Source organism: Oncorhynchus gorbuscha, linkage group LG15, assembly GCF_021184085.1.
Source record: "Oncorhynchus gorbuscha isolate QuinsamMale2020 ecotype Even-year linkage group LG15, OgorEven_v1.0, whole genome shotgun sequence".
Classification (NCBI taxonomy): Eukaryota; Metazoa; Chordata; class Actinopteri; order Salmoniformes; family Salmonidae; genus Oncorhynchus; species Oncorhynchus gorbuscha.
The window spans coordinates 26,344,280-26,371,128 of record NC_060187.1 but is presented as its reverse complement, the minus strand read 5'-3'; the positions used below and the strand labels follow the sequence as shown (position 1 = coordinate 26,371,128).

Genomic DNA, 26,849 nt, shown 5'->3' with positions numbered 1-26,849 from the left:
TTGGAATGAGAAGTTTGACGAGCATGTGTCCACATACTTTTGGTCATTTAGTGTATTACTGTATATAGTAGAGCCACTTATAGCATAACCACACACATCTATCTGATGGGGCAGCAAATCAGCGTTTGTTTTGACTTATGTAGAGCTGGTTTTCAGTGAGAGAGAGGGGAGATGGACAGTGCACCTGTGAGCTGTCAGTGGACCAGACTCTAACGAGAAGTGAGGAGAAAAGGGGGGATGGAGTAAAGACGATTGAGAGAAGAGAGATTGGGGAGGGAGGAGAGAGGGAGGGGGAAAGAAGCAGGGAGGGAGGGAGGGAGGGAGGGAGGGAGGGAGGGAGGGAGGGAGGGAGGGAGGGAGGGAGGGAGGGAGGGAGGGAGGGAGGGAGGGAGGGAGGGAGGGAGGGGTGCAGTGAAGGAGGCGGATGTCTAAGGGGTTCCTGGGCTCTGCAAACCACTTCATTTCTCACTTGAGTGCCTCTCTTTGGGCATTAACCCCCCCCCCCCTAACCGCTTCAGATTGAAATTCCTCCACTCAGCAAGACCCTGTGCCCCCCTCGTCCCCCCGCGCTCGGCACACACCAAGGGGCATTCAAAACGCATTAACACCAAATCAATGGGAAACAGTGAAAAAAGCAAAAAATCTCCTTAGCAACATAATCTAGATGGTCTGACAAGAAGAGAAATGAAAAGACAGGAATAAGAGGGGGAGGTAGTGGCGTTTAGGAAGGGAAGAAGAATTGGACACAAAAGCTGGGCACACAGACAGCAACAAAATAGAAAATTAACACAGAAGAAACTGTTCCTTTTTCACAGGAGCACAATCAACGCTATTAAATCCCAGCCCCCCTTAAACAGCCATTAGACGGAGAAGGGAACAGGAGGGGAGGAGAGGGGTGCTGGACTCTATACAGAGCTCTATAGGGAATGTAAAGTAACTGATCCCTGGAATAAACACATTTAACTATGTGTTATGCATGCAAAGTACATATATCAAACTAAAAACAAATACATTAATTCAGGCTTGAAAATGTTTTTATTTTTATAATGTGTCAATTATTTATCAATAACTTTTGGGAAATTGGAAGTGATATAGTGAATGTATAAATTTGGTCTTGACCAAAGAGTTAATTAATTTAAATGTTTATTTATGCCATTATACAATTGCCCTGCTGGGACTTAGACTTAAACCATGGGAGCTTCATGGGTTGGTTCCCCGGACATGAAATCATGCATTAAAATCCCCAATTATCTTAATAACCACACACAAATGGAACATACACCTGTAAATACTTCAACTACATTAGTGAGATCCTGGAACATATCCAGTATTTATACAAACACTTTCCTCAAGTTGAAGTGCTCATTGTCTCTGGCTCTTGTCTAGCCTTTATCCAAACACACTGCCTTACTTTATGAGCTCATGGTCTGTCTCCTACAGCACAATGCACTGGTCTGAAGCATCTCTAAGGACCTAGTCTGTCTGGGAAAGATAGAGAGGGGAGAGTAGGGGAATGGAGGAGAGATGCACCTGGGATCAGAGATGGCAGAATGGAACATCCCTAGAACTGGTTCTGACACACCAAGTTGGGCTAGTTTAGGCTGAAGAGAGGGAGAGAGAGTGATGGAGCGGGAGATGGAAGGAGAAGGGGAGAGAATATTGTAGACTAATTTAATTGTGGGTTAGAACAGACCTATCTCCTAATCGCGTGGGTGTGTGAATGTGTTGGTGTTATAATATGCGTTTGAATGTTGGTGTATTTCAGAGTTGTGGTTTATGCATTGGTGTTTGTGTTTCTATGTGCTTCTACTCTCTCGTCTATCTGACAGAGTAGAGGTGGATCTACTATGCTGCTGTGCATCTAACAGGGTAATTAGCATGGAGCTGGAACACTGGCCACCAGAAGCCCTGTAAATGACCCTTGACCTCCAGACATGATCAGGCCATTAAGAGGAGGGGCAGGGCTGCTTTAATTAGGAGGTCATTAAAGAGACGCCCCAGCCCCACATGGGAGCATATAAAGCCATCTCAGCACATAGACTGAATGACACATATACATACACTCACACTCAGAGGCACTTTTGGAGCTATTTATTTACACACATTTGCACTCATACATTCAACCAGTAGGGACAAAACCACTCACCTGGACACAGATACAAAATTTGACCTCACTACACAGACTGTCTGCAATAAAAGGCCTGATTGCCTGTGAATAGCAAGTAGTGAAGGTAAATTATCATTATTTCTATGACTTTTATCCTGAGAAGGTCAAACTAAAGTGACTGTCTTCTCAGAGAGAGAATAACAAAAGAACTGTTGGACATAAGTCAGCTGTAAGAAGCCGTAGACTGCCAATACTCCCAGGAATCGCCAGTGTGGGGGGAAGAGTAGCAAAAGGAGTGCAGAAGGGTGAAAAGGGGAGGGAGTGAGGGAGGAGAGGAACAGAGAGCAGGATAGAGGGTAGAGAGAGGTGAAACAACAATGTCAAATAAAGTATAAAGGTGGGGAAAAAATGGATGACAAGGCGAAGGAGGGAGCGAGAGAAAGAGAGAGTCCAGGGCCCTCTTTGTTCAAGTCTCTGATTTCACACTTGCACAAAGAGCTTTGGGGACGTTTCATCCTTTTCACGTTTCTTCTGCGTTTATTCAGCGTTATTCTGGAGCACAGGCAGTGTCTCTCCTGTATGAGAGAGGGTGCTGCCTGGAGAGGAGTCAGCTCCATTCACATCTTTATAAATCACCTCAGCATGCACGGACCGTGGCCAATCGGCCAATTACACCCCCCTGACACACCGGGGCCGATAAAGAAGGCCCAGGACAATGGGATCACAGGCCAGATAAACGACCCTTTAATGAAGGCGGCCACAAAACAGGCCAAAACCGCGCGCCCCACTTACGTATTCCATCATGCTGTTGCCCTCACATTTCCTCTTGCTCAGCCGCCGCGGCAGACACAGCTGGGTGGAAGGAGAGGGAGAGAAAGAGAGGGAGAGAGAGAGAAAAGGAGAGAAAAATGACTCTGCGCACTGACACTGCTAAGCCCCCCACCCATGGCCCCTTTCAGACTTTTGGCTGAACAAAAGCATCTGTTGCCATACTGCCCCGCTCAGACCCCCCCGTACACACACACACCCGGGTCGGCCGGAGAGCTAGCGGACGGGGGAAAAGGCAGCATTGGGCCTTATGCAGCTGCGGCTGCTCACCTTGTGGCACAGGCCATTGTTCTACCACTTCCAGGAGCTTCTCCATCCATCTTCGTGTCTGGGGGACAAATGAGAGAGAAAGTGTGTGAGAGAAAGAGTTAGAGAGAGAGAGGGGCACAGAACTGCAGCTGCCGAATGAATAGAAGAGGGGATGATGAGGGGATGAGAGAGGTGGGATTGAGAGACGGGAGAAGAGAAGGGGGGCAGCTGCAGGGTGGTCCTGCCCTCTGCTCCCCCACCTCCAGAGTCCCAGCCCACTAACCAGGACACAAACAGCCAGGCCTCTCCTCCTCTCTCCTCTTCCAAGCTGACTGACCCACTCTGGGCACAGAACAGACACCACCTTATGACACATAAGGAGACAGAGGAGAGATGGAGGGGGAGCTATAGAGGGGGGTGGAGTTGTGGATGCATGGAATAGTGAAAGATAGAGAGAGGAGATGAAGGGAATAAGACTATGTGTAAATAGAGAGAGAAGGAGAAGAGCGGTCTCACACATACTGTATGTACACAAACAAACAAGGTTCCGCTACAATAAGTTGAGCACATAAAGTAAATTACTAGATGTTAATTACTGAGTTGTCTTAACTCTTCTCTGTGTCAAAGCCAGATCTCACTAAGGCTTAAATAGTATTCTAGCCTGCTTGTCACCAGACTCAACGAGGCACAGACGAACAAACAACCTACTAATAATTGACTGAACATTTTCAAAGGAAAACCTCAAAGAGAAAAATTAGGAGTAAGAGATGGATTAAAGTGGTTATGAAGTCTCTGAAATCTCAGTTGGTTATAGTTGTATTTATGGATATGAATATGACTTCACTGGGATAAAGGCGCTGTTCTGGAGAAACAGCAGCCCAACACAGTGCTGTCCTAATCAAACCAATTTGATTGGCTGAAATAGTTCCTTAAAAAAATATATTTTATGTTTTCAAGCAGTTTAACTGTTAAGATTTACTATGATGTTATGCTGGTGAATGAGGACCCAAAAGCGACTTAACGAAAACAGAGTCTTTATTCCAGTATTTGACAAAAGTAATAATCCTGGATATTATCAAGGAGAAAACAAAACAGGAAAACTGAAATCCACTCGTTAGTAGCGAGGACTGACTGGAGACTCGACCATAGACTGCAGGTTGCTTCGGGAAGGCACCGACCGTAGCAGACTAAGACACCTGCTCACACGCAGCATCTGAAGAAGGTAAAACACGACAGGGCGAGACAAGGACACAGAACAGCGAACATCATACAAGGATCCGACAAGGACAGAAGCGGAAAACAGAGGGAGAAATAGTGGCTCTAATCAGAGGGCAAAATAGGGGACAGGTGTGAAAAGGGTAAATGAGGTAGTTAGGAGAATGAGGAACAGCTGGGAGCAGGAACAGAACGATAGGGAGAGAGAGCGAGAGAGGGAGAGAGGGAGGGGAAGAGAGGGAAAGAACCTAATAAGACCAGCAGAGGGAAACGAATAGAAGGGAAGCACAGAGACAAGACATGATAACCAATGACAAAACATGACATATGATGTAAAAAGCTGGTATTTGCCTGGTATTTACAAAGAATATACGATATGTGAAAACAATAAGTACTTAATAATTCATGTCAATTGGTACCTAATTAGCACCAAATGGAATGTACTGGTACTTAGTCTCACAGAATGTAAAAATGTATTAGGCAATTATCATATTTATTTATAGGCTGAGGCTGCGGATCCGTAGGTGATCCCCCCCTGTCCCGCCCCATCCCGCCCCCCCAGATCCCTTTTCCCCAGAGCTAAAGATCCAAAGCACGTTCTGTGCATGTGTTTCTTTACCTCTACTTTACACACACATTTTTGTGGTCACCCCCCCTTCACATTTCTCACAATTGTGAATAATAATTCTTCAAACTTTACAGGTGAAACGTCCATACAGCAGCATCTGCATTCCAACCATTTGATCTCAGTCAGTTTCATGGGGATATACATTTAGATCTTCTTAGATATACAGTGTTGTTTCAAAGTAGCCTACAGTATTGTTTTGAATGATGTCCAGTGAGAGAATTGTAGAGCACATGCTGTTAGCTTACCTGTGTTTAGTTTAAATCAAAGCACATATTTTGCTTAGTGGCGTGAGCTGTGGAATTTTGGCCACATGAGCAGAATCATTATAAAATCTCATAATAAATTAGGTGGTGTATTTGTCTTACAGTAATCTTATACTATGCTATTATATACAGTTCTGTTATGTAGAATACTGTCACGCCCTGACCATAGAGAGCTGTTTATTCTCTATGTTGGTTGGGGAGTGACAGTGACTAGGATGGGTTACCTATGTGATTAATTATCTATGTTGGCCTGGTATGGTTCCTAATCAGAGGCAGCTTTTTATCGTTGTCTCTGATTGGGGATCATATTTAGGCAGCCATTTCCCCATTGTGCTTTGTGGGATCTTGTCTAGGTATAGTTGCCTACAAGCACTTCATTGAGCTTCACGTTTCGTTTCAGGCTTTATTGTTTATTCTTTGAGCTTCTTTTCCTAATAAAGAGGATGGAAACATACCACGCTGCATCTTGGTCTACTCCTTATAACGATCGTGACAAATACTATCATAATGTGATATTGCAGACATTGATTCAGCTTTGATCTAACTTTATTAAGCTGCACATGGGCAGACGATTCAGGACCTTCAGCTGTCGGGAGGAGGGGGCCAAAAAAGTCTGATCCGAAGCCACTCCATTACTTATATTCCAGGAAAATACACTGCTCAATAAAATAAAGGGAACACTAAAATAACACATCCTAGATCTGAATGAATGAAATATTCTTATTAAATACTTTTTTCTTTACATATTTGAATGTGCTGACAACAAAATCACACAAAAGTTATCAATGGAAATCAAATTTATCAACCCATGGAGGTCTGGATTTGGAGTCACACTCAAAATTAAAGTGGAAAACCACACTACAGGCTGATCCAACGTTGATGTAATGTCCTTAAAACAAGTCAAAATGAGGCTCAGTATTGTGTGTCGCCTCCACGTGCCTGTATGATCTCCCTACAACGCCTGGGCATGCTCCTGATGAGGTGGTTGGATGGTCTCCTGAGGGATCTCCTCCCAGACCTGGACTAAAGCATCCGCCAACTCCTGGACAGTCTGTGGTGCAACGTGGCGTTGGTGGATGGAGCGAGACATGATGTCCCAGATGTGCTCAATTGGATTCAGGTCTGGGGAACGGACGGGCCAGTCCATAGCATCAATGCCTTCCTCTTGCAGGAACTGCTGACACACTCCAGCCACATGAGGTCTAGCATTGTCTTGCATTAGGAGGAACCCAGGGCCAACCGCACCAGCATATGGTCTCACAAGGAGTCTGAGGATCTCATCTCGGTACCTAATGGCAGTCAGGCTACCTCTGGCGAGCACATGGAGGGCTGTGCGGCCCCCCCAAAGAAATGCCACCCCACACCATGACTGACCCAGCGCCAAACCGGTCATGCTGGAGGATGTTGCAGGCAGCAGAACGTTCTCCACGGAGTCTCCAGACTCTGTCACATATGTCACATGTGCTCAGTGTGAACCTGCTTTCATCTGTGAAGAGCACAGGGCGCCAGTGGCGAATTTGCCAATCTTGGTGTTCTCTGGCAAATGCCAAACATCCTGCACGGTGTTGGGCTGTAAGCACAACCCCCACCTGTGGACGTCGGGCCCTCATACCACCCTCATGGAGTCTGTTTCTGACCATGAGCAGTGTATATATCATATTTAAGTAGAAATGCTAATAACTACGTTTACAACAAAAAAGTGTCTGCAAAAGAGAGAGTGATGACAGTCCGATCAAAGGCTGAGGGAAGCGATGGTAGGATCCATACACTGCAGGTGCAGAGATGTTGTCAACAAGTTTAGCCCCCTCAACCCCCTCTTATACTCTCCTCCCAGACCCCCCCCCCCCCGTTAATACCCCCTCTAGAGTGGGCTAGCAGTGTGTCACCCACACTCACCACAATAATACTAAGCGCTCCATACCATCATCCCCATACCACTTAATCTAAACTCCACAGACTACACTAATTTAACAGTGTACCTCGATGGAACTCCAGTATAGACAGCCAAAGCCACTTGTATACCCAAATGTCCTACTGAACAAAAGGCGTCATCCATTACACAAAATACTTTCTTCACTAGATGCTAGTCTTTGATAAAGTACTCTTTAACATACCCTCACTGGCTCTGAAGAAGTCCTTAAATCCCTCCCTTTGTAAATGTAAGAGTTAAAGCCCCTTTAAAAGTGCACCACCACTGGGGTTTATTGTTTTTCTAATTACTATGCAGATAAGATCTAAGCCAAAGATCCCTATATCATAATTGTAGATGTATCTATTCTCGATGTACAGTAGGCCTAGATACATTTATCATATTCTGAAAACATTTCCTCTCCTGTGTATTGTTGGGCTTAAAAGAGAAGACTTTAAGAGTCTGTTTAACATTCCGGTTCGGTCACTCCTTCCCTCGTCTCGCCCCAAAGGTCTTTGTTTGGCCCGCTCCTCTAAAAGACCTGGAGTGTCAGGAGGGGCGGGGGGATCGATTTGATTATAATCGGACCATGAAAAGAACATGATCTAACTGCTTTCAGGCCGGAGTAAATTTAGGCCCACTCCTATCCCCCTTCCCCCCTCTTATTTCAAACACAATGAAGCTGGCCAATTTAAAAAGCTTTGAATGTCTCGTCAATGACTTTGTGAATACATAGGAGAGAGATTTGGAGAGGGAGAGAGAGAGAGAAATAACGAGGGAGGGAGAGGAAAAAGGGGAAAAAGGGCCAGGGAGCAGAGATAAAAATTCCAAGAGTTGTTTAAGCGTGGGTGGGTTCATTTGCATGACAGCGATGTCTGAATGGGCCTGACCTCTCGGACCGCCCCAGCGCTAGGCCGAGCTGCAGCCTGACGCGTAGGCTTTGACCCAGCTCATCGACTCTGAATGGATACTCTGTCAAAGGGAAGAACCTCAGCTCTCAACCGGACCGACGGGACGGCATCTGCCTGACATCCAGCAACCTCACACACAGGTCTAACTCTGTACACTTCACAAATACACACAAGTCTACCTGTATACGAATATACAGGTCTACCTGAAACATACACATGCAACATATCTCCATCTCACTCAAACTTACAGCCTCAATCTATCTCACACATTCGCAAGCATTCACTCACGCATGCACGCAAACACACACACACACACAAACGCACACATACACACACAAAGACAAGAATAAAAGAAACATAAATATCCATTGCAACAGCTCAACAAAATACATACATTTATCTCTCACACACATATACATACACACTGACAGGTGCAGAAAAGCGCTTGCACGTGCAGACACATTAACACGCTTCACTTGACAGCTCTATGATTCACAGCAACAGGCAGGTGAGAGGACATAGAGCGGGTGTAGGGGTGTGGGGGGTATAGGCACTGTATGCAGTCTGCATACAAATGTCATCCCCCCCAAACCTCCTTCATGGACACAAACACTTGGAGTTTTGACACTCTGTGCAAACACAAAGCTCAGGCGGCTTAAAAACCCCTCTCCATTTATCAGCCTGGCACAGAGCAGGGAGATGATGCAGCCTCCTGTCCCTGACCTCAGCTCTGTGCCCCTGTCTACTGAAACTAACCCCACAATAGGAGCACTCAATACTGGCACCGACTGGATACAGCTAGTGGTGAACACTATATAAGTGGATTGTTATTGGTAAACTGGGGAAAACGTTATTAAATAAAGAATTAAAAGCAATTCAATTCAGGCAAAGTACGCTACAATATTTCTACATATCTTTATTGTATTAGACTACTAAAATTGTATCATAGAGTGTGAGATCATTTCAGCATGTCTGCCCTACATTCACACTATTACTACGATAGATGATGGGTTAAAACACTAAAGAATAACTGTCCTTGCCCTCAGATGAGTGTAGACCTACTGTCCTCACTCACAGCCAGGAAAGTGGCTGAGACGGGCCCTCTAGTCTGAACCAGCTAGCCCACTAAAGGAGAGCAGCTCTTCCCCCCGGAGAATCACACCTCCCAAATGGAATGCTCCAGAGCACACAGAGCTGGAAGTGTGATGCAGCTGTGCAAAAGAAACCCAACCAGTTCATGTGATGTACCAATCTACCTACCGCACAATTAAGCGCCAGCTCTGCTGGGTTTGAAACACTTTATGACTTTGTATGCCATCAACCTTGATGTACTCAATCCAACTAGCTTCTACAATACCCTCCCCTACTGTAATATTATTCTCAGGGAATGGAGGTGGGGGGAAACATCAGGACCTTACGACTTGTAAATTTAAATTATAATCTGGACCGCAGTATGCTTCTTATCATTGGACATAATCTTTATGTATTAAGCATATCCTGTTGAAACACTCTAATCCACTACATTTCCAATGTGTTCACACACTATCCTATACCACTCTGTTTACTCAAAGACTACTTAACAGAACTCAAATAAGATTCAAAGGGGAGCATGGGAACACACAAAGAGCATGTATTAGCTGAAATTCATGTAAACATATAAAACCTCAGATGACTTTAGGAACAATAAGACCTGATGACGTACACACTAAGCACCCCCCCCCACACACACACACACAAGCTTATTTAATCCACCAACTAAGGAATTAGCTTTACTGCAAGTAAATTAACTATATTATTCACATTAACTGATGATAGACAAAATAAATGTAATGTATTTTTAGGTCTGAAAACAAAATACAGTCCAATCCTCTAATAAAAAGTTGATATAGATGTAGGATCTTAATTTGATCCTACACGGCAGGAAATGCAAACTTATAGTGTGTTCAAGGTTTAAAAAGGCTTCTAAAGTTTAAAATTCCCACTTTAAAACGTCAAACTTGATTTGCCCTAACGAAAAATGTATCAACTCCTACAAAAAAAATGCCTATTAATCATAATCCACATAATAATTTACATTTCTTGTTGCTGTAGCAAACTGTCTCAAATTAAGATACTACATCTGTAGCAATTTGATTCTAATAACTGTTTGCTTAATTTGTATAAGCAAAGTATTATGACATAGGAAGGATTCTATCAAGCAGTTTTTTGGCAACTATCAGCTTTTAAATCTCACTTTATCTTAAAAGCAGAGAGTACTGTATATTTTAGACCTCACATTGGGCCATAAAATGAAAATGTTAAAATATGCAAACAGATGTAAATGAATCATTGGAGCTGAGCTTGGCTGATAGTCATCTCTTACAAATAGAGAGAGAATCATTTCCCTCTAAGTTCTACATGGTGAAAAAGCACTTTCTAGATGTAACAGAAGAACTGAGCTTTGTTTTATAAAACAAAGACCATTTCAATTATGTCTGATTGTGCTAGCAGCTCTGTGAAATGAATACAAACGAGCAGTGAAGTGGCAACAGCTTTAAGAAAGATACAGACCAAAAAAACAAATTGATGCACTCAATTGTTTAAATGACTACAGTATGGCATAGGCCCAGTGTGGGACTGGATCTTGACCGCTAACCCCCCTCTCTTCCTCCTATTCTGCTCAGCACATCTTGCTAAGTGTCGCATTAGAATAACACAGTGGATAATAGGTGGAAAAATGCAGACACAATCTCAATTAAGAGATGTGTGACTTTGCCCATCCAGATGGGTGAAGGGTCGTTAGGAGACTAGGGATGTATGGCCTCTCCTCTCATTTGCCTCAGATATAGTTGTGTTGCCTGCCTGTGTGAAGGCCTGGGATGTGGTTGAAGGGACATGGTAGCGGACACTAACTGGCAATGATGAACATCAGCATAATGACAAACACTTCTCTGGATGAGGCTGACATGTTATCCAATCAATAGTTTGTCTGAGGATGGGAAACTGCACTGAAAGAAAAATAAATCAGAAAGATAAATGATTTATTTAGAAGGAAATAAAACTTCCTCCTCATCAAAGCCTATTGTGTCAATTTGCTAAACATCACAAGAGCCTGAATCACCAGAGCATTCGCCTACCCTTTAAAACATCCTCTAAATCCCAGTAATGGGCGTTCTATTCACTGCGATATGCGATGAAAATCTGTATTTAGCTGACAGTGCACGGGCCACACATTGAAATATCTAGAAGATTTGACATATTATCATCAATAATTTTGTGCTAATCCTTTGTCTTTTTATTTGTACAATCCCCCAGCATAACAACTGACTGATAATTAAGGAAACCTTTGTATATGACAGGACTAAATGATTGACAGGTGTAGGATGCTATAAAAGGTGTAAGAGTGAAGGCTTCCATCAGCTGGCTATAGGCTTTTCCTGAGCCCACAGGAGCAGATTGTACCCCATGCCTATTCAGCCGAGGCCTGGTGACAAAAGACATGGCCTGGCCACACATTCCAGACTGCTTCCGCTCCAGCACACAAGCTCAATCCTAGGGATTTCCCCTTTCAGAAGCAGAAAACGGTTACAATATCACCTCTTTTATGTTCTGGGAGAGATGGGTGGGGTAACTAGATGGATAGGAGAGCCTTCACTCACTCTGGGATACATTTCCTGGTTCAAAGCCTAGCAGGAAGTCAGAATCATCCTCTTGTTGTGGGGCAGGTGCTTGACAAGAGGGTGAATGGCTGAGAACCTGTAAGGATGAAATTCAGACATGCATCTATGTTGAACTTGTGAACAACCCACTGTAGAATACTCCGAGCATGCCGAGCATCAATAATACCATCCCACTGTATAGGCCAAGAAATTGTCATGACTATAAATAATAGAGAAAATTAAACTGATCATCACTGCTATAAATTAATACACTGATTGTTCCACTATTATTTTTGCTCTCTGTGGATGGAAAGACAAAGGTTGTCTCTATTACACAAATTGTGCATATTCTGTGATTGTGTGTTTTGGTGGCAGGAAATAGGGGAGACCACGATTTAAAATGAAATGTTTGGTGTATGGTGTACAGCGGCAGGCTTCAACAATGTAGCTGTTATGGTAAAAGACCACCCATTAAAAAACAGGGTCTTGATGTCCAGAATGACCAGTAAGAGAGTGCATGTCCCCAATAATAAGTTCCCAAAGGCAGACAACAATAACCATTAACAGCAACAGTGATGACAGAACAGAGAAGCATCACAGGGCAACGTCTGAAATATCTTCTGATCAAAATGAGGATGAATATTCAGGTCTTTTCTTTAGCAACTCAAGCAAGAGGAGATTGCTATAAGGGCTATTTTATTTTCTGTAGTTCGTTTTGGCTCAGTAATGACTATTTGCTTAGTCTTTTAGAAGGAAGAGACAAGGCAGAGAGGGGGACAGGGCCCTAATAAGGGGAAGAGAGGAGGCAACCATCGGTTGGTATTTATCTCGTTTTCTAGACTCTCTTTAATTGAGCATGGTATTGAAACGCAGACATATTTCTGTGTTTGTTTGTGTGGATGTCCAGACACTTCTTGCCTGACGAACACACTTCAGTCTCGAGTGTCTCGGCTAAGCAGCTCGGTGAGAGCTAGAAACGTTGCTTTAATTAGTGGGAGCCAAGCGCATCTCTTCGGTCGACAATGAGGGCCTGTAAGTGGCTTGGTTCACAAGGCTCACCCAGTGTTGTGGGTGTCACTGTCCTGAGGAGGATTGCCTGGAATGGTGGTGTAAAACAGTGAATAAAGCCTTATATCGCCTATTAGAAATGGTTTGCCAGAGTAGGCCTACTAAATCCCAGGTTTAACAATTCTGAATGAGGAGCAAAAACCCTTATTTTGTTATTCAATCAAATGTATTTATAAAGCGCTTTTTACATCAGCCTATGTCACTAAGTGCTATACAGAAACACAGCCTAAAACACCAAACAGCGAGCAATGCAGATGTAAAATTGTTATTCGTGGTTTAGTTCCACATTTACCGTTTATCTGATGTTCTGTGCACAGAAATATCCCAAATTCTCTCTCATAGCATGAACTGATGGATGGTTTGATGCACTTAAAGAAAACGTTTTTTATTTCAAGCTCATTTTTGTATAAAGATCAAATTATGAATTGAGATATAAATTAGATTCCACACTGAGTGGGACCATGACTCCTGCAGAATCCTATTCAACTTCAGCTCTTTCTCGCACTCTCTCTTTTCACTGAAACCCATGAGATGGAGAGTAGCCACTGCAGCTGCTATTCACATGAACGAGATAATTGTAAATGAAAAGTCACTGCGTGGCATTATGTTGTCTGCAGGATCATTGTTCATTTTTCCATCACCATTGAAAACTATATTGAGAACCCGAGTGTTTCTATTCAGTTTTGGTATTCAGGATCAGTTGCCTGGTTACTAATAAAGGAGGAAATCACCCACTGTATTGGCCAAGATGGGCCGCAAGCCGGCCCTGTGCAACAATGCAACTTTTGTAAAAAGGCGTTGATACAACAAGTTAATGACGCTTGTTCAACAAAACATTAATGGACTTCTTCACGGTATAATATGGACTGTGAATGAGAGGGGGCTGCCTCAGCAAAGCACATTAACACGTTTGTGTGTTTTTGTTTCTGAGAAACTCAAAGCAGTGCCCCCCCCCCCCACCATAAGATAAGGACGTTATTGTCAGAATAGAAACCCGTGGCATATGGTTCTTATGGTATCCCTAATAACTAACAGCCTAACCGTTTGTTGATCACAAACAAGCAAAGGCCTGGTTTATCTTCCCACTAACAAGGAAAATATCAACAGCTAATATGTGGAGGACTAAGCAGTGTGCATTAATTCCTAAAGTGTGATTTATTACTAATTTGATCTTCATTATAATTAATGGACACATGATTAATTGCCACATCAACATGACTTGAATAGGGCTGAATGGAGTAACTGCTGAATGATTATATCGTTTGCACACAACATGGGAGAGGGAACTCATTGCAGTGGGGCCCTCTGAGCTTTATGGATTTCTGACATTCTTTCAAACTCAGACGTTTCGTTTTTAAGGGGGTAATTTGGTAACGGTCCCATTTGCTGCAGCCGCTTTTTAACTGAAGCGGACAAAGCTGTAGTCCTGTCACCCCAAGCAGAATAAAAAGAATCAAAGGATTTTTACCTTAAATGGACTAATTTTCTTCTTGAATTATGAAAGTAATAGCTAGGTAACAGCCTGTGCTCTGTACCCGACGGCTTAATGCCTGCTAAACCCTTCCACGTGGCTCGACTGGTCGTGGCAATTAGAGCTCATTATAGCCTCATAAAGGATCTCATTTGTGGGATTACTTAATAGACAATGAAATTTTATCGTGCAGAATTATGGAAAAATAATATTGGAGCTAGGATAGTGTGATGAGGGCGCGCGCCACACATCATTCCGCCTGGTTTGTCCTCTTCACTGCAGGCTGATGGCATCACATTCTCTCTGTCTGACTACAACTTTGTGAAGTCATCTCCCCAGTACTAATGACATGATGTCATCTCATCTCTCTCTATCACACACACACACACTCTCTCTCTCACACACTCCTCTCTCTCTCTCTCTCTCTCTCTCTCTCTCTCTCTCTCTCTCTCTCTCTCTCTCTCTCTGGAAACTGTTCACTGTTCTCCGTACCATAACAACCCATTGCGCTTCTCATGTCATACACATGTGTTCACTTTATTATAGCAATTACAGTCTGCGTGACAGACGTGTTTGTTTTCTGTAATGTATACCTGTATTAAGTCATATTCTAATTCGTTTAAAGATGCCAATTAAAATCGTATGAGCACTGGTCACCCACCGGTTGCTTCCCCAAAGTAAGCAGAAAAAAACAGACAACGAATTGACCATGTTCCCCTCCCTTATACGGCTAATTTACACGTAGAGCAAACAGTTGTAAACTCCACAAAAATATAATTGTATGATCTTGGATATATGGGCCTAGTTTCATTGGAAAATGTATAGACAACATAGTGCGGTTTATAGTCCAGTTTTACCTCAATATTGCAATCCTTAAACTGAACTCTTGTATGCATACTTGTCCTTTGCTCAAGAGACTGAATGGATGTTTACACTTGTAATGTTTGCACAATTAAAATTCGGAAACCGCGCACGCCGCTCGCTTCCACGCGCTCTGTCTGGAGGTTCGAGACGTTAGTCCGCAGATGAAAGTAGAAGGTAAAACCCACTGGTGACCCGCCTGGAGATCAAACTCGCTAATTATTGTCACAAGATAAGGGATTAATGCATTTCTGAAATAGCTGCCTGTTTACCCGGCACAAACCCACCGTAATGAACACTTTCTAATTTAATTCTAATCGCTATCAAATAGTCACAACCCAGACAGAGGCATTTATAATTCTTTAATTGCTGGACCTGAAATCTTTACCAAAGGGACGCATCTAGGGTATGATTATACTGCAATTATATTTAGTCCAGGTAGTCACGAGATTTACAATTCAAATCTTATTTCCACAAATAAACTCTCACACAGAAAAGTAGATTGACTCTCATTATCACAATATACAATGCTTGGGCCATACAATTATGTCAATTATAAAGTAATTATCTAAGCATAGTTTTCTAATTAATTGGGATTTAAAACAAAAACGAATAACCAACTGGAGGCATTACGCTGGTTTGAATCCCTGCTAATAGAGAGCTCATTGTTTAGGCCAACAGTGTTATGGGCGATGAAGCCTGATAACAAACAGTACAGGAATCATCACCCATAGGCTACCCAAGGCAACTGCTCACATTGTAGATAATGCATGTGTTTTGTATGTGAGTTTGCTGAGAGCTACAGTATATTCAGAGGCTGGAGATGAATTGATATGCTATTAGAGGTTGGTATGGGGCATGGGGCTTTTCAACTCCAATAGGCTATTGCAGATGTTTGTGATCAATTTTAGCTATAGAGGCCTACTGTTATATGAATATATGTAGCCTATCGGTCAAAGTTCACATTTGAATCGATCATGTACAGGTGTACAGACAATTTTTGGGACACATGAATGTTACGTCTGAATTGACCATATACACTGACTGTACAAAACATTAGGGACACCTGCTCTTTCCACGACACAGACTGACCAGGTGAATCCAGGTGAAAGCTATATGATCCCTTATTGGTGTCACTTGTTAAATCCATTTCAATCAATGTAGATGAAGGAGAGTAGACCGGTTAAATAAAGATTTTTAAGCCTTGAGACAATTGAGACATGGATTGTGTACGTGTGACATTCAGAAGATGAATGGGCAAGACAAAAGGTTTAAGTGTCTTTTATGGAAGTATGGTAGGCGCACTGGTTTGTGTCAAGAACGGCAATGCTGCTGAGTTTTTCACTCTTAACAGTTTTCCATGTGTATTAACAATGGTCCACCACCCAAAGGACATCCAGCCAACTTGACACAACTGTGGGAAGCATTGGAGTCAACATGGGCCAGAATCCCTATCGAACACTTTGACACCTTGGAGACTCCATCGCCAGACGAATTTAGGCTGTTTGTTCTGTTGCTATTCCTTAATCAATGAAACCATTTAAATTAATTTAAAATCGGATTGTTGTTTAGATAAAATATGGAATTTTCTTCATCAAATTACATTACGACACAGAAACAACATATTGCTTGAGATGTGGACACTATTGTCTCAGGCAGCTGATGATGCTATTTAACTACTCATATTATGTTTTTGTTGAGTGACTTGTTATTAACACGACTTTTCACTATATTGGGGGTAAAACGAGCGAATGTGGAGTTTTTGATTGGAAGTTCTCTGAGAAATCACGTGGTTTGAGCCACTTGCAGTATACTGAAGCCCTTGGAGCCGGCTGCGCACGTGGGTGACGCTAGGGCCAGCCCTCTCCGGGGTCCCTTTTGTTTAACCATCAAACATAAGGACCTTCCGAGATCTTGAGGGCTTCAGATGAGAAACAGTCAACATCTTGTGCAAGCACCACTACTGACTGACCGCTTATCGTTCTGCAGCCATGTCTAGATCCTTTTATGTCGACTCTTTGATTATTAAGGACACCGTGCGACCCGCACCTCTAAACGAGCATCCCGGACAAGACTTTTTCATCCCCATCAGCATGCATTCGCCCACCATGATGACGGTCAACGCTCCGGTGTGCCCATCCAGGAAGACTGGCACTTTCTGCGTCTGCCCGGTTTGCGTCACGTCCCATCTCCACTCTCCCCGCGGCGGCATTTCGATGCTGAAGAGTCAGTTCCCTGGAGCAGAGCCCCAATATTGTCAGAGGATATCACACCACCAACAGTCTCCGGCGCTGGGACACGCACCTGTCTGCACGCCTACGTACAGCGTCACTGACCCCAGGAGGTACCACTGTCTCTCCATAGGTAAGAATATGTTGTGCATATCTGCATATCTGCAATTCAACGCAATGTAACAACCTGTCAATTCAACCTTTGAAATTAGAGCAACATATCTTAATTGCACCACATATATTATGCGTAATTGGATAGACTAGTACGAAATAACAAATACGAAATAACAAACATTATAATGTTTGTTATTTCGTATTAGTCTATCCAATTACGCGCAATTACACACAGTACAACCAATGCCATTTATTGCATAAAGTATGTAGTGCTCTGTTAGAACTGTGAATAGAACAATGATGTGGCTAAATCGTTGTGCTGTCTCCATCAGCCGCCTCTGAGAGCAATCACATCCAGAATGGCAAAAGGATGCGTACGGCTTTCACCAGCACGCAACTATTGGAACTGGAGAGAGAGTTCTCCTCCAACATGTATCTATCCCGGCTCAGAAGAATCGAAATTGCGACGTATCTGAACCTCTCGGAGAAGCAGGTGAAAATCTGGTTCCAGAACCGGAGGGTGAAACACAAGAAGGAGGGCAAGGGCACACAGAGGAGCGCGCACAGCGGTTGCAAGTGCGCAAGTGGTCACACGGACTACCCGAGGTCTGAGGACGAGGAATCCTTATCCCCTGCATCAGCGTCAGAGGAGAAAGAGATCTCCCCAATCTGAGGCCATCTCGCACTATACATACTTCCATTACACTACTGGCATAGTCTACCCTTGTTCAACACGGATTCAGCAATACCAGACGACCTCATGGCCATGATATGCTACTTCCAGTCTGAGAAGAACTATTGGGAATATCTTTGTTTCTCTCTGGTTAAATCGTGTATTTTGTCATTCGTTTTATGTTAACTGTCCAATATGAACAAATTGTGAATACATGTTTTATTTGTTAAAACATTTAGAAACATAAATGTAATGTTAAATCATTCAGGGTTCAACCAACGTCAAAGATGTACATCCTCAGTAGTTGTCATACAATGCTTGGTATCTTCCCTCTTCCATGTGATTAGATAAATATCATATTTATCCGATGTGGCTATGACAGCCGTTGATCTACTCTGTTTCACATCTGATTTATCCACGTGAATTTGTATGTACTTAGTAGACTATTATGTAAATAATATGTATATTTGTATTTATTTTAATAAAACTTTGGTGAGTTGTATCTCAGACAAAAATGGATGTGCTATGTTTTTTGACCGGTTGGCAGGTGCATCTTTGATTCGGCCCTTAAAGGCTATTGTTTGAGCTTTTGTGTTTGAATGATATAATTGTCAAGAAATCAACGTTGAGTCTGTATTTTTAGTAAATAGTCAATTTAATATAATAATTGCACGACTTTTCTCATGAGACCATTTCAAGGGACACATTAATGTCATCATATGCAGGTGATCAGAGACACTAACATAAACAGTATTAGATTTACAACCACGTTCACCGTCATTTACAGCCAAATGTATGTACTGTACTCTTTTTAAGATGATCAAGAATAGATTGATAGTTTTATAAATCTTGACATTTTCTGTCTGTTCTTAGAGCTGGTTTTGGCAGTGCACTGCTCGGGTTAACCATGTTAAATGTTATATTGAGTCCCTCTCTGATTAGGTAACAGGTTGATAAAATATGTCATCAAGGAGTGCATTACCTGTTAATGAACTATACTGGCACTTAATTAAAGAGTTAAGTTGATGTTGTCTATACTTAACAACTCTCTGACTCTCACACACACACACACACACACACACACACACACACACACACACACACACACACACACACACACACACACACACACACACACACACACACACACACACACACACACACACACACACACACACACACACACACACACACACACACACACACACACACACTCCCATTCTCTGGTGCATTTAAAAAACAGTATTTACATGTTAGTATATTCGTATAGCCTGACAATAGCCAAAATTTTGTAATTATTCAAGTTATAACACATTATAGCATTAGAGAAAAACGAACATGTAGCCTAACCTATACTGACCATATTTAAACTCAGACTCGAATAAAAGACTCAAATAAAGAAAATGGTGTTCTGAAATGAAATAGAGCCTAATCATTTTTTATATTTCCATTTGTTTTAAGTAGCCTACATTAGTTATTATAATGATGATGATATTATTATTATTAGTAGTAGTATTGTTCTTTTTTATTAACACCCTCATTATTATGGCGTTATTATTGATACCTGTACTTTATTTAGAGGCTATATGAAGTACTAGGCCCATAATGTATCCTGCCCACAAAGCCCTATCGGATTAAGCCCAGGGCTAAACCGGGGTAATAGCCTCGATCATCCATGTTATGTTCGCTTTTGAAGAGATTTTGCTTGTCCAAAATGAGTTTAATTGCAGTTTCAGTCCCACGTTGGCTGATTATGCTGCAATTCCTTCGAAACCACAGAACAAGGATATATAGAACTGGGCAAAGGCTTTGACAGGTTAGATTGTCCTGTCTTGGGACTCGCATTTAGCAGTGGACCCCCGACGGCTGCAGACTCTGCGGCCTTTGAAGAGACATCTACAGGGTTCCTCTGAGCGCGAGAGAACGATTTAGTCACTGTTTCATTAAGCACTAGTTGAACCTTTCAACTTATGGTAAATTGAGGGGGCATGCTGAAATAGAAGGACTGCGTAAGAAGGGCGATAGGAAATTAGCTAACGGTTAATTTAACTCGTTTCATTCGGAGTTTGGGATACATTCCTAATTGAGAGGGGAAGCAGGTGAAGTTTTGGTCCCACGCAGGCCCATTCAGACCGGGAATAAATGGTCTCTTTTCACATCCCGCTGGTGATCATATATTATTGAGCGAAAGCCACCTAATGAATATATATTGAAGTTCCTATTAATCGAATTAGATTTTACCCCTCGCAGGTGTGAAAGTGAAAGACCACCGGCCCATTAAAACCGATTGACAATGAAGCTAGCTGCAGTTTTGGGAAAGTCTCCCCCTTTTCAGACCGATGGGCCCTGACCTCGAACTGTCAGTCCGCTATAATAGCCTGAAGCTCATGTTTATTATACCTTCAGGCCATGGCGAGACTAGCTGGAGAGACAAAGTCAACTCTCAAAAACACTATCATAGTAGGCGTGTAGGTCGAGTTTTTGGCTAAAATCAGAAGAAAAGCAATAGGATGAAGCAGTTGCCCCAATTCGTGTGGCATGACTTTCATACTTTTAATTTGCATGGTCGATTTATAAAATGTCTTAATAGAAAAGTAATGCAATCATAGGTCTAAAGTCTAAACCGTCACTCAGCCCCAAATATTGTGGAATGTAAAAGTGAGACATTGTTACTTTGGATGTTGTATGAGGCCTGTTCAAATACAATAGCCACCAAAACCAGCACTCCAAAGACGATATAATTACTATTGAAAATGTGGCAATTACGCATTACAAAAGACAATTAATACGACTGCTTTTCACCAGTGTGCAGCTGCTGTCTCGTGTGGAGATATAAGAGCAAACTCAAGTGTCAATGAGAAAAGGAGAGAAAAAGTTTTGTCTTTGCCTGCGGAGACCTCTGCTTTGGTCATGAATCTGCAAGTACAATTTTGGCCCTCGATAAATGTGACAACCCTCTCTTCTGAGTCCAAGTGCTTCGAGTGGCGATGAATCATCCCGCCCTGGTAAAGGCAGGGGTCCAGGAGTGTCCAGTGAGTTGCTTGTTTCAAATGATGATGAAACTGTGAATTCTGGACACGTGCCCCATCAATGCCGTCTTTGGTGACTTAATCTAGTGGGAGCCCGGTCACCACACAATATGTGCCATGAGCTTTTGTCATGCTCTTCAGAATAGGCCTTTTCTAAAATGTCAACCACTTTAAAATCCATTATTTTGTTGGGTTAGAGCGTGCCTCTTAAATCATCAACTGCATTTAGTCGCTGAATTAATGAATATGGCTCTCCGAAACAGAGGACAACGAACTGAATATGACGATATATATCTTTGAAATATACATACATTTCACAAACCCCAAATTGGACACCCATGCAAAATAATAATTATATCTTAAACACATTTTTTTTATGGAGAGTAATGTAGGCTTAGCCCAAGTGACTTATGAATAACTATACCACCGCAGTATAGAGATGTTATAGGCCAATTATTCGATTCAGTCATAATGGCACGTGTGTGCATGTGTGTGTGTGTGTATGTGTGTGTGTGTGTGTGTGTGTGTGTGTGTGTGTGTGTGTGTGTGTGTGTGTGTGTGTGTGTGTGTGTGTGTGTGTGTGTGTGTGTGTGTGTGTGTGTGTGTGTGTGTGTGTGTGTGTGTGTGTGTGTGTGTGTGTGTGTGTGTGTGTGTGTGTGTGTGTGTGTGTGTGTGTGTGTGTGTGTGTGTGTGTGTGTGTGTGTGTGTGTGTGTGTGTGTGTGTGTGTGTGTGTGTGTGTGTGTGTGTGTGTGTGTGTGTGTGTGTGTGTGTGTGTGTGTGTGTGTGTGTGTGTGTGTGTGTGTGTGTGTGTGTCTGTGTGTCTGTGTGTCTGTGTGTCTGTGTGTGTGTTTGAGTGTGTGTTTGAGTGTCTGTGTGTGTGTGTGTTTGTGTGTGTAACAGCATTACTAATCACTGCGCAACTTACATATGTTTCAAGTAGTTCCATAAAAGCAGCCAGTGTTATTTTATCAGCTAAGCCAGAATGACAGCTTTACATATTTACAAAGGAAATCAATTATACACCCATTTGATTACGAAAGGTGGCGGAAGTACATGCCATGCCACAAGTCATATTGAACTCAAGCATTTGAATATGCTTCTGTGTAATTCCACCTGACACAATAGAAACGTTGTGTGCCTCCAAGAATCTGTCCTTGTCGAAATAATATTTATGTAAATATAAATATGATTTCATTCAGTAAATATGGAACATGGTGGGTTTAAGTAACCTTAAACGACTGTAGTGCTCCAAAGTGTGCACCTGTTACCTAAGAAATAGGTTAAAAGATCGAACGTTTTCATGTTTCAGGTTAAAGATGAGGATAAAGTATGTTTCATGTTCTCTTTTGTTTGTGATTCATTCCCTTCTGGAAATAACAGGTTCAACTTTGCACCAGTGCAAACTTTGGTCAATCTGGCCCATAGCCAGTTATGAGTTGTGTCCGTCACGTGACTAGGGATAGGTATTCACTCATAGGTGCACTCCAAGTTGTGGCCTCACTTGAAGGATATATTGCAGGGACGTACATGGACATCCTGTAAAAATTATCGCTGGGAAAATCTGCTCAATAATGGATACCTCGGATATTTACTATGACGGTGAGCGCTTCCAACTGCAGTCACCGGAAGAGTATGACTATAACCCGCCCTCCTGCCGCTACAGCGGTGACACCGAGCAGGTACGGATCCCCATGCCCCCTTGTGCCTCTGTCGAGCACCGGAGCAAGGGAACTTTACTGCCCTACGATCTACCTCCCTGTCAGTACTCGAGGCCTGTTCAGACACGGACCCAGGAACAGGAATACCTGACAGGTCAGGGTCGTGTACCGAACGACTACCATCCAGGAGACAGCCTAGTGGTGGAGGTAGAGTCCCCGGCACAAGTGCCATTCCCCTGGATGAGGAGCTCCAGAGTTCACTCATACCAATCACTCCCAGGTGAGCAGAATACTTTATAGGTGCAATTTTATAACATACATAGTTGTGACGCGATTTTGTCTGACAGGTGATTAGATGGAAGAAAAGGTTTCACAAGGCCTCAAAACTTGGCCTAACCTGAAATAAACAAGGTTATAAGCATTAGCTTAAAAATGCAAACACAGTCTAGATAGATTAACTGAACAACGACACACCTTTTATATGCATGTATCTTTTAATTTAAGGTGGTTATTCCCAGAACGGGGACGAATACAAGCGGAGCCGCACCGCGTATAGCCGGGCTCAGTTATTGGAGCTGGAGAAGGAGTTCCTCTTTAACAAGTATATATCCAGGCCCCGCAGATATGAACTAGCCACCACACTTAAACTGACAGAGAGACACATCAAAATCTGGTTCCAGAACCGGCGGATGAAGTGGAAAAAAGAAGAAACGAAAAAACGAAGCCCCTCTGACCACCATGAACCGGAGTCTTCCAATAAGGATTGATAAAACGTTAGGATAGCAGCATATGACCCTGGGTTTGACATCCAGATTATTTGTTGCACTTGTCTATAAAATGATAGGCCTATATGTGCTTAAACTTTATAGCCTACGTTAGGCCTATGATGTGGCTAGAGGGACATTTTACAATTTGAATTTGAGAGCTATTAAATTCTTTGTCTTGTGCGTATATAATGTTGCTAAATTTGCGAGTAATTCATTTATTTGTCATGTGCATAAGCTAACATTTTGTTAAAAATTGCTCCATTTTAAATGACTGAAAATATCTGGAATTTTAATTAAAATGGATAAGAGTATCCATTTACTTCAAAATGTATTGTCCAATTTATTTTAGATACACAATAGTTGCCATTGTTAACAGCCCACTGGAAATGATTTACCTGTTCTCTGCGTTTTAAACGCATGTTAGGATAACAGAGCATACATTCATTAATTGGAGGCCTACACGCAGACTATGTATCAATGAATGGCCGTGTCGAATGACTGAAAATATACCAATACGCTAGAACTAGCCAATAATATGATTAAGACATGTCTTACCTTTAGCCTACTTAATATGCAGATTAATTCATGCTTAAAATGTTCCTCCTTGTTCCACATATAGCCTGTGTGATAGGCTATAACTAACACAAGAGACATTTTGCCAGCAGAATGGTTGGTCTCATAAGTCTAAAAGGCACCTGCAAAGGGTTTATCTTATGGGCGTCACGATCCGTAATTTGTGGACAAATGATTTATGAGTGGTTAAGATATGATTTCGCTTTACAATTGCAGGCCAACGTTTACAAAACTTAAAGATAACAAAATACCTATTGAAAATGAGGAACAATGCATATGGCAACATGTTCTCTTTCAGTTGGTTACCTAACTCAGAGAAAGTAAAAATAAGAAAAAGGGATGATGGCAAATACCCAGAACTAGAATGACTTTTGCCCCCCAGGTTTGAGCAAACAATTAAGTCACTGTGTCATTTCCGCTGGTCGTGCAAATGCAGGTCGCCCGCCCAGCAACACTCATCAACAGACATCAACACAACTGAGCCAGGTGAAGTTAGACCTATAGGCCTCGGATAAATAGTCTACATGGTACTTTTTGCAAAGTCTGTGTTGTTTGTGAAACATCAATGTTGGCTAATATGAACAAGTCATTTGTTGATGTATTGAGGTCCATTAAAGTATATATTTTTAGAATAGACTGGGGGTTGTAACTACAAGCCCAAGTTTCCTTGTAAATTAATATCAGTTATTCAGATCTCTACAGGTTGTGTTCTCTGTCATCTGGGCGAAACTTTTCAGCCAAAGAAAGATGTCTACACGATATATTTTCATGTTGTTAGAGTACTAAGATAAGGACATTTGTGTTTGCATAGGCTGCAGCTTTTGCGCACTGCGAAACAAATATATACTTAATTTCAACGTCTAGTTTTGGTTTACATTTGTTTGAGTTGTCAACTAAGGTCAATTCAACATGAAATCAATAAATAAAAAATGTCCTCACGTCATTGGAGTTATATTAAAAGTTGGATGAAAAAAAAAATCCCTTATGTTGATGATGTTTTGCAAATCCAATTAGTTTCCCACGTTGAATCAACGTTGTAACATTGATTTCTGTTGTTGAAATGACATGGCAACAACAACTTCGATTCAATCAGTTTTTGCCAAGTTGGGAGACCACGTTTCAGCACGCTGGACAGGCTAGAGGGGACAGATAGCCCTATACCATGCATTGACCACTGGGTAGAGCAGGGATAGGCAAATGGCAGCGTGCGGCTGCATGCGGACCCCGGCCCTCCTTTTGAAGGCCCTCAGATATCCTTTTAAAAACTGTAAACATTTCTCTCCACCCTATGGCAAAAATTTGTTTTATAGAGTGAGTTGCAGGAAATTAGCTTTAAAACTGCAAATTTTCCTCTCAGTCCCATGGAAAAACTGGTAGAATTGTATGAAATTTGTTATAAAATTGATATATGCACATGTGGGTAGACAGACTCGCAAGCAACTGCGGCACCTCATGATGAGTTCAGATTGTTTGTGGCCCCCACCTTGACCAGAGCTGCCCATCCCTGTAAAACCTTACGTAAAAAACAAAAGTATGTGGACACCTACTCATCGAACATCTCATTACAAAATCATGGGCATTAATATGGAGTTGGTCCCCCATTTGGTGCTATAACAGCCTTCACTCTTCTGGGAAGGCTTTCCACTAGATGTTGGAACACTGCTACGGGGACTTGCTTCAATTCAGCCACAAGAGCATTAGTGAGGTCAGGCACTGATGTTGGGCGATTAGGTCTAGCTCGTAGTCGGCGTTCCAATTCATCCCAAAGGTGTTTGAGGGGGTTGAGGTCAGGGCATCGTGCAGGGCAGGCAAGTTCTTCCACACAGATCTCAACAAATCATTTCTGTATGGACTTCGCTTTGTGCACTGGGGCATTGTCATGCTGAAACAATAGAGCCTTCCCCAAACTGGTGCCACAAAGTTGGAAGCAAAGTATTGTCTAGAATTTCATTGTATGCTGTAGCGTTAATAATGTGTGGCCTACCACTTGTTGCTCCTAGATGTTTCCACTTCACAATAACAGCACTTACAGTTGACAGGGGCAGCTCTAGCAGGGCAGAAATTTGACGAACTGACTTGTTGGAATGGTGGCATCCTATAGGGTGCCACATTGAAAGTCACTGAGCTCTTCAGTACAGGCCATTCTGCTACCAATGTTTATCTATTGAGATTGCATGGTTGTGTGCTTGATTTTATACACCTGTCAGCAAAGGGGGTGGATGAAATAGCTGAATCCACTCATTTGAAGGGGTGTTCACATACTTTTGTGTATAAAACAATGTTTTTTTCTTCGTATAATAGCCTATCATGCTGACCAAACCGTGTGCCTGCGTGCTCCATCACGCGCATGTTGATTTTGAACCCTCACACCAGACACAATCAGGACACGCAGGTTGAAATATCAAAACAAACTCTGAACCAATTATATTAATTTGAGGACAGGTCGAAAATAATTTAACATTTATGGCAATTTAGCTAGCTAGCTTGCTGTTGCTAGCTAAATGGTCCTGGGATATAAACATTGGGCTGTTATTTACCTGAAATGCACAAGGTCCTCTACTCTGACAATTAATCCACAGATAAAACGGGTAAACCAAATTCCTTTCCCATCATCTCTCCTCCTTCCTCAGGCTTCTTTTTTACTTCTTTGGACTT

The 26,849-nt window shown here is 42.3% G+C and overlaps 2 protein-coding genes across 2 annotated transcripts; both read left to right on the top strand.

Annotated features, from left to right (window-relative positions):
- Positions 1-17,085: 17,085 nt before the first annotated feature.
- On the top strand, positions 17,086-19,163 carry LOC123996325 (GS homeobox 2-like). The gene is made up of 2 exons (XM_046299683.1): positions 17,086-17,512; positions 17,826-19,163. The coding sequence occupies exons 1-2, from the start codon at positions 17,140-17,142 to the stop codon at positions 18,164-18,166; spliced, it is 714 nt and encodes a 237-aa protein (XP_046155639.1). The 5' UTR covers positions 17,086-17,139; the 3' UTR covers positions 18,167-19,163.
- Positions 19,164-22,708: 3,545 nt separating this feature from the next.
- LOC123997826 (pancreas/duodenum homeobox protein 1-like) lies at positions 22,709-25,688 on the top strand. The gene is made up of 2 exons (XM_046302408.1): positions 22,709-23,134; positions 23,359-25,688. Exons 1-2 carry the CDS (start codon positions 22,768-22,770, stop codon positions 23,619-23,621), a joined length of 630 nt encoding a protein of 209 aa, XP_046158364.1. The 5' UTR covers positions 22,709-22,767; the 3' UTR covers positions 23,622-25,688.
- The last annotated feature ends 1,161 nt before the right edge of the window (positions 25,689-26,849 follow it).

Excerpts from the sequence above, each read along its gene's own strand:
- LOC123996325 (XM_046299683.1), top strand. The coding sequence starts at position 17,140 with ATGTCTAGATCCTTTTATGTCGACTCTTTGATTATTAAGGACACCGTG. Across the intron at positions 17,513-17,825 it reads GTACCACTGTCTCTCCATAG|CCGCCTCTGAGAGCAATCAC; the intron begins GTAAGAATATGT and ends TGTCTCCATCAG.
- LOC123997826 (XM_046302408.1), top strand. The coding sequence starts at position 22,768 with ATGGATACCTCGGATATTTACTATGACGGTGAGCGCTTCCAACTGCAG. Across the intron at positions 23,135-23,358 it reads CTCATACCAATCACTCCCAG|GTGGTTATTCCCAGAACGGG; the intron begins GTGAGCAGAATA and ends TTTTAATTTAAG.